Below are 8,445 nucleotides of genomic sequence, written 5' to 3' on the forward strand. Positions count from 1 at the left end.
TTGCTATAGTGCATATCTATCTATAGATGTGCACTGTTCATGAGAGCTAACAAAAAAAAAAAAAAAAATTATTCTCCCCACTTGCTCTCTCTTATCACCGTGCCTCTCTCTCTCTCTCTCTCTCTCTCTCTCTCTCTCTCTCATTCACTCTCATCTCCATCTCTGAAGCTCATCTCTCTCAACTCCGGTCTCTTAACTTCGGTCTGAAGCTCATCGTCAATGTCGCCTCTGTCGGCCTCAACGTCACTGGCCCAAGCCAACCCAAGCCCCAAGCCGCCGATCCACGCCTCCGCCGATCAGACCCATCCATGTCAGACCCACTTTTCTTCTGCTGATCAGACCCATCCACGTCAGACCCACTTCTCTTCTGCCGATCAGACCCATGCCGACACTGTCCTCCCCAAGCCGCAAGCCATCGTCACCGCCCATCTCTCTATTCTCTTTGTTGTGATTGAGTATTGTTTTGTTTTATTTATTTATTTTTATGTATTTTCATATGGGTTTGGTGGTTGTGGTGGTGGTGGTGGTTGATTTTGGTTATGGTAGTGGTGGTGGATGATTTTGACAATGGGTTTGTGGATTTTGGTTGTGGGGTTTTTTTTTTTTTTTTTTTTTTTTTTTTTTTTCTATGTTGTGTTGTGGTTGCCAAACTAGAGTGGTGGTTGTGGGTGTGGTTGTGATTGTGGCTGGTGGTAGAGGTGGTTGTGGTTGGTGTTGTAGATGTTTATTGGGTAGTGGGATATATTATTTTATTGTAGGGGATATATTATTTTATTGTGTTGAAAGCTAAAATAGATCCATTACTGCAGCATGTGTGTAGGTAAAATAGATAAAGTAACTTTTGATGGAGCTAAAAAGCTAAATTTTTAACTCCATTACTGTGGATGCATCATCCTATGTGACTCAATGGCAACAAACTTCAAATAATTGGAAGAACATCACAAAAAATAATATAAATTCTAAATTTTGCATTTAAGTACATTAACCATGCTCCAACATCAAGATTAAGCCTCTCAATTAGCACACTCAAGAACAAAATCAACACCTATAGAGGATTTATGCAATCTAGCTTGACAGTTTGTCTTCAAAAACCTTGCAATGTCTTCTAATATCTATGATGACAAGACATGCATGTAAAGGATGCCACTGACTACAAATCATTAGCAGCTAAAAAGTAAAATAGATCAGTATTGGTATCACCATTAATGCAGCATTCACCAAACCCAAGAGAATTCACACAAACAAAGATTTGTTTTTATCAAGTTAGCCAAATAGGTCTAAGCATGGATCAGAAGATATTTAGGGTTTAGGGTGCACACATCTTTGAACTTTAGTTGATCTTTCAAAAATATAGACCTCATAATCTACAACAAGAACTTTTTTTTGATACATAAATTTTTTTTTTTTTTTTGGATAAAAATGGTACTTCATTTTCACGATGATAAACACAAAGTACTAGAAACAAATTCTAATAGAATGTTGAAAATAAAAAATGGAAGAACATTGCGTGAAACCTTAAATTTGAGACCAATCAAACATCAAATAATCTACTTGTTTCACGGCATCTTCAAAAGTACAGTTGTTACGTTTCCACCAGACAAACCACAAAAGCGTAAAACCCATTTTCATCCTTACATTTTCACGCGATTCTCACTTTGGTCCCTAACTTTTTTTTTCGTCGCATTTAGTCCCTAAAATAAAAAATGCGATCTCGTTTTTATCCCTACCGTCAATGCCCTAACAACAAAGTCCTAGGTGGTAGACGAAATACCCTATTAGCTGACATGGCGCTGATGTGGCAATTAAAATATTATTTGGCTTTTTTTAATGCCACGTCAGCATTTTAATTTTTTTTATAAAAAGCCATGTCAGCAAATTTAAACCAAAAAAGAAAATAAATTAAAAAACAAAACTTAAATTAAAAACACAAACCTAGACAGATCTAGCACAAACCCAGAAATAAAATAAATTAAAAACAAACATTAAAACCTAAATAAAATATATAAAACCAAAATTTCATTTTCTTATCTCTCTCTCCCTCTCGGGTCAAACTCACAAGTAGTGTGATCTATTTATCTCTCTCTTTGTCCATTACAATTTGCATCATCGGCAGCGGCATTAACATCGACATCGACATCGACATTGACATCGGCGACTCCTCCTCCAACTCAAACCCATTCTCCCCTGCTACATCAAACTATTGGGTCTCAAAAAATCCCTCCTTCTTCTTCCATTTCCGATTCTTTCTTTCTCAGCGGAGTCATGGTGTTTGCTGTTTTGGGAAATGGGTTTGATCGGTGGGGTGGTGGTGGTGGTGGTTTTGGGATCTGTTGGTCGGTGGTGGTGGCGATGGTTTTGGGATCTGGGTTTGATTATGGTAGTGGTGGTGGTGGTTTTGGGATCTAGGTTTGATTATAGGTTTATGGGTTTGTTGGAGATTGGTTTGTTTACTGGGTTTGTGGGTTTGATTTGCTGAAGATTTGGGTTTGAGTTCTTGGGTTGCTTGGTTTGATTTGGGAGTTCTTGATTTGCTAGGTTTGAGTTCTTGATTTGCTGGAGATTTGAGTTCTTGGTTCCTTCATTCTTCCTGTTAGCATTTAATTTAATTTTTTCTTATTGTTTTCATTTATGTCCTAGTGATTTGGGTTTGAGTTCTTGGGTTGTTGGGTTTGTGATCTTGTGATGGGTTTGAGTTCTTGGTTGTTGGGTTTGATTTGGGAAGAATATGAAGAACAAGTTGTAAAATGAAGAACAAGTTGAAGAACACTAAGAACATTAAGAATTTTTTTTAATTAAAAATTTTAATTAAATTAAATTTAAGGTTTTTTTAATTTAATTTAATTTTTAAAATTTTATGACATGGCTTTTAAAAAAAATTAAAATACTGATGTGGCATTAAAAAAAGCCAAATAATATTTTTTTTTTAATAATATTTTAATTGCCACGTCAGCGTCACGTCAGTTAATAGGGTGTTCCATCTGCCATCTAGGATTTTGCCGTTAGGGCACTGATGGTACGGACAAAAACGAGATCGCATTTTTGATTTTAGGGACTAAAAGCGGTGAAAAAAAAAAGTAAGGGACTAAAGTGAGAATCGCGTGAAAATGTAGAGAAGAAAATGGGTTTTACGCCTATTTAAGAAATGTTTCCCCAACTTTTTCCTCCATCCATATAAGAGAGATGCAAACCTCAAATTTGAGACCAATCAAACATCAAATAATCGACTTATGTCAGCTTTTGAACCATAAGCTCTTTCATTATCAGCCTATTTTAATGTTTCAATCCAAAAGGGGAAAAGAAAAACACCTGATTCTCTCAGCTTCCTCTGTATAGATCACCTACGAAATTTAATTGAAACGCGGAACAGCATTACAGGAAAATCTGAGAAATCTTCAACCACCTTGAAAAAGGAATGCCTTTGTAGGTAATTGTTGGGGCTTGAAATTCCAAATAAGATAACAAAAAGCTTCTCTCTAAAAGTTGGGCTACCCAATTGGTTGTCCTCCCCCTATCCATAAATCCTTCAACCCAAGTAGAAACAGAATTTGAACTCAGATCTTTGAGTCCATTTAAATATTTTAATAGTTAAAATAACATACACCTTCAAATACTGCGTTCCATTTCTTAGAAAACACACACACACACACGCATCACTTTCTTTGTGGTAAGGTTGAATTACTTTTCTTAAAGCTCTGGCCTATTGCTGATTTTTTCTTTGATTGACCACTTAAATCACTATGTATAAGTCTATCAAAGTCGTGAATTATTACAGGAAGATTGATTTTTGGTAGAAATAGTTTTGGAAAAGTCTTCTCTCCATTGTGCCATCTGCCATGAATATAGTGTCATTGATTCCCCCACATGGTATTTTACATCATCACCATGTCTAACATATGGTGTTATTGACATGTATTATATCCACTCTATTTAAGAGGAACTCATTTAATAATTCAGATTAACTATTATTATTTTAAAGAAGTCTCTACTCTCTAGTACTGTCATATTATCGAGGAAATAAACTTTTAACCATGAAATGGAGTATCTCCGTTTCAAATGAAAGCAAATGCCAAATTCAGCAGAAGGAAAAAAGAAGGACAGCACATGCTGACTCCCTGTATAGTCATACTCATATTGTGAGCATCCTTTGATAATTGAGGAGGGAAAATTTGAACCGCGTACATTTCATTGAAAACATCTAAAAGTGCTAATTGTAAGTCTCTTGATAATTCATCATGTACTTATTTGGTGTATTATATTATATGTCAAACATTTTTTGATAAAGAAAAAATCATTGGCAAGTTGGCTATACTCTTTTAAAGACACCAAAATGAAAACTTTGGCCCAAGGAAAATACCACCAGTCATTATCATCAACTACCCCACTCAAATTTATGATATTCAAAATCTTCTTGATTGTTTCTAAAAAAAGTCTTTTTGATTGGGACTTCTTTTGTTTTTCGAAGAATACAATTTTAATTTGGACTATTAAAAAATAATATGATAGCTTTGTCACAAATACATTTAATGGCGTTCATAAATACATACACTATATACTAAGTGATTTTCTCAACCAAAAAAAAAAAAAAAAAAAAAAAAAAAAAAAAAATACTAAGTGACAAACGAGTTAGGTATTGCAGAAACAAATACCCCAAACAATTAAGCCTTTAGATTCATCTCATTGGATCTATAAAAAAACTTGAAGAAAATTTTGGTGGAGATCCATTGAAACTGGTAAAAAAATAAAGCTCTCAGTTAGGTTAAAGTTATCCCAATGTCATGATAGAGTTGAATCCATGATCCTTCATAAAAAGTTAAAAGAAAAGACAAACAGTTCTCATTCCAGTCCCGCTATGATGGTAAGAAACTACAGTGGAATTAAAAGAGAAAAAACTCATATCGTAATAAACTATAAGAGGCTTAGTGAACAATTAGAATTTGATGAATATTTTATAAGAGATGCTACGTCTACAACATTTTTACAATAAATCACAGGTGCTTAGTTGTTATTGGTTCAAATTTGAAACTAATAGTAAGATTACTTTTTTGCCCTAACAATAACAACCAATAATAACCTGCCACTTAATATTTGTTATAAAAATGTTGTAGACATATCATTTCTCATATTTTATTCGTAAAAAAGATGTGTTGGTTAATGATTAGCAAAACCAAAGATCAATTCCTTTTAGTAAATTAGGTACTTAATATAGTTCCTCAATTATTTCAAAGATGGATGGATAAAATCTTTAAAGACATTTTTTTTTTTTTTGGGTGTAGTTTAGATAAATGATATCCTTTTGTTCTCTAAAACAATAGAAGAACATAAAACTAGGCATCTATAAATTGTGTGAAAACCCACTGAACTCAACCTATATATTGTTATTCCTAGGGTTTTTTTATTTATTTAAAGAATCATTTTAAAGAAGTTATTTGTGAAAACTTTTATCACTGAAGGAGTTTTCTGTATTTAGCAAGATTATATTCAAGAACAAAACAGAGAGAGAGAGAGAGAGAGAGAGAGGGTAAAACTGAGCTTGCTTAATTTTATTCTGAATATCTATTCTATATTATAGTACACCATTGACAATAACGAAATAATTATTAGTTCCTATAATTACGGAAATGATCCATGAATTAAGAGGGGAATCTTAACAGAATTGCAATAGAACCAACTAACTCAGAAACTAAATAAAACACTGCGTTTGGTCACTCTTATCACTTAATGAAACGTTGTGTTTGAACTAACTGACTGAAGATTGCTGTTTTAATCAACAATTTGCACACTTTTTATCCATATAATTTATGTGCATCTCTTATAATTTATTTAATTATATAGTTAAAGCTAAATTATAATTACCCTATATAACACTTTTTTTTTTTTTTTAAGAAAAAGTAATACTTATTAGAATATACAAACATGAAAGTAAACTAACTGACTAAAGACTGCTGTTTTAATCAACAATTTGCACACTTTTTATTCATATAATTTATGTGCATCTCTTATAATTTATTTAATTATATAGTTAAAGCTAAATTATAATTACCCTATATAACACTTTTTTTTTGAAGAAAAAGTAATACTTATTAAAATACACAAACACGAAAGTAATATATAAAGTAATATATAGAGTTTTTTAAACAGGTTTATAATACATTACATAACTGGAGTACCACTATTAAATGACCTAACATTTATAGTAATAGCCAGAGGTTATAAGGACTGAAATTTTAACACACACAACCTATGTGGGATAAATATTCCTATATTTTTTTCTTTTTGAGGAAACAGTAATACTTATTAGAACACACAAACACAAAAGTAATATATAAAGTTTTTTAAACAGACTTATAATACATTACATAATCAAAATACTACTACAAAAGGGCCTAACCTTTATAGTAGTAATATGAGATTATAAGGACTGAAACTCTAATACACACAAGCCATACATACAACGCTGCACAAGTCAAGGTGGGCCATGCGAGCCACACAATTCTTCAACATTCCACATGGAAGTGAGCTGTGTGTGAAGTGACAACAAAGGAGACCCTAAGATAAGATTATTTGGACAAATCACCGACTCACCGGATTACCTTGCTTGAAACTGGTTTTGTGAAGGGAATAAGGACACAGCTTGGAGTACTAATCGACCATTGTCTCGATGAGGCTCCAACTCCATGCGAGACAGCGAAGGAAGAGGTGGTGGGAACGATCTTGATCTAGGCTTCGATAATTTCTTACTAGAACAAGCATTATGGGACTGCTTTCCCATCACTATACAGTCTCTACTTTCTTCCTTATTCTCAAAAGTTCCACACACCTTCTCATCTTGCTCTTGTTGTTGTTTCACAGTCTCCATAGGAGGGTACGATGAGAACCTGTAAGAGCCAGTCTCAGATAGCTCTAGGTCAATATTACAAGTACGTGAAATATCAGGAAGTGGGTCGCTCTCCGATCCCAGAGTTTCTGTACATAGTTGGAGACTCTTGTGGTTCATGGAGATCACTGATCTCTTAAGAGGTGGAAGTATATTACAAGTACGTGAAATATCAGGAAGTGGGTCGCTCTCCGATCCCAGAGTTTCTGTACATAGTTGGAGACTCTTGTGGTTCATGGAGATCACTGATCTCTTAAGAGGTGGAAGTGGTTTGGGTGCACCCTCTTTGTCTTTGGCCATTTCGGACATCATTATGCTCCATAAATCGAATTGTAATGCTTCTTCTTTTCTTCTTGAATTGAGCTCCATATCTCTACTTTCTCTTCACAATTCTGACGAAGAAGATGATGAATAAATCTGCTATAAAGAGACCGAAAGTTCTTTTACATAGGAGAGAAAAGAACCACTTTTTGAGTCACCTCAGTGAAAAGCGAAAGAGCAATAAAAACGTGATTTTAGACAAACAAAGCTAAACGCACATAATACTATACCACCATACTTTTCATGGGCTCATAGTTATTCTTGATTCTTTACAATTTTTTTATCTCTGCAAATTTTTTTGACCTATGGTAGCACTACTGCCCTTGAATTTCACGCCATTGTTACAGCCTTTTTGAATTTTGTAATCACACTTTTCATAGGCTCATAGTGAGGCCCCCATGACGTCGCCATATATGCATGATCCAACTACCCCATGGCCATAATCTCACCTAACCAATTGTACATATGCTGATTGCTGATATGCAAATAGGCACAGTGCACTGCGAGAAATTTTTGGGACCTCCTGGAGGACCACTGATGTGGTCCTTCCAGGTCCCAACACTCAATTAAAAAATGCCATCTAGCCATTTTTTCTTACTCAGTTCCACGTCACTATTGATGCCATTAACTTAACTATGGTTAGAAAATCAAATTGAGGTTAAAAACTCAGCTCTACTTACCCACAGCCGGAGTTAACCCAAAATCAACTAAACAAATCAAAAATTTTTCTCAAACACAACTCTATCTGCCTCTTTCTCAAAATCAAATGCTTAGAATCTTCAAATGTCTAAGGCGGCGAAATTCAGTGAGAAGGGCCAATCATTGGCCCTAACATCACAATCTTCCACCTCTTCTTCTATTACAAAAACCGTCTGCTTTCGTGCAATTTGTAAATCTCATCAATCGTATTGGTTTGTGGTTAATATTTCCTTCGAAGCTGAAGAAGAGTTGGAGAGCAGGACAAAGGGAAGAGACCCAGATGAAGAAGACTTGATGGCTCGCTTCTGTGGACGTCGTCATCACCACTTCGATGGCATGACTTATGGTAAGTTCCCAACCCTTGAACATGATATCCAACCTTGCTGAAAACACTCTGTGATTATGCGGGAGATGCGGAGCCCAGATGGGTGGCCCGTTGGATTTGTGTAGCAGAACCGGGAAATGTCCTCAGAAACCATCACCGGTGGCAACAACAACCGCGATCCAGAGCTTCACGAATTTCTTGTGACGAGTCCAGAGTTGTGAGGACC

The 8,445-nt window shown here is 34.9% G+C and overlaps 1 protein-coding gene across 1 annotated transcript; it reads right to left on the bottom strand.

Moving 5' to 3' along the window:
* Nucleotides 1-6,306: 6,306 nt before the first annotated feature.
* On the bottom strand, nt 6,307-7,640 carry LOC126703509 (protein FAF-like, chloroplastic). The gene has a single exon (XM_050402466.1). It carries the CDS (start codon nt 7,241-7,243, stop codon nt 6,587-6,589), a length of 657 nt encoding a protein of 218 aa, XP_050258423.1. The 5' UTR covers nt 7,244-7,640; the 3' UTR covers nt 6,307-6,586.
* Nucleotides 7,641-8,445: the final 805 nt, after the last annotated feature.

This window comes from Quercus robur, chromosome 10 (assembly GCF_932294415.1).
Source record: "Quercus robur chromosome 10, dhQueRobu3.1, whole genome shotgun sequence".
In the NCBI taxonomy this organism is placed as follows: Eukaryota; Viridiplantae; Streptophyta; class Magnoliopsida; order Fagales; family Fagaceae; genus Quercus; species Quercus robur.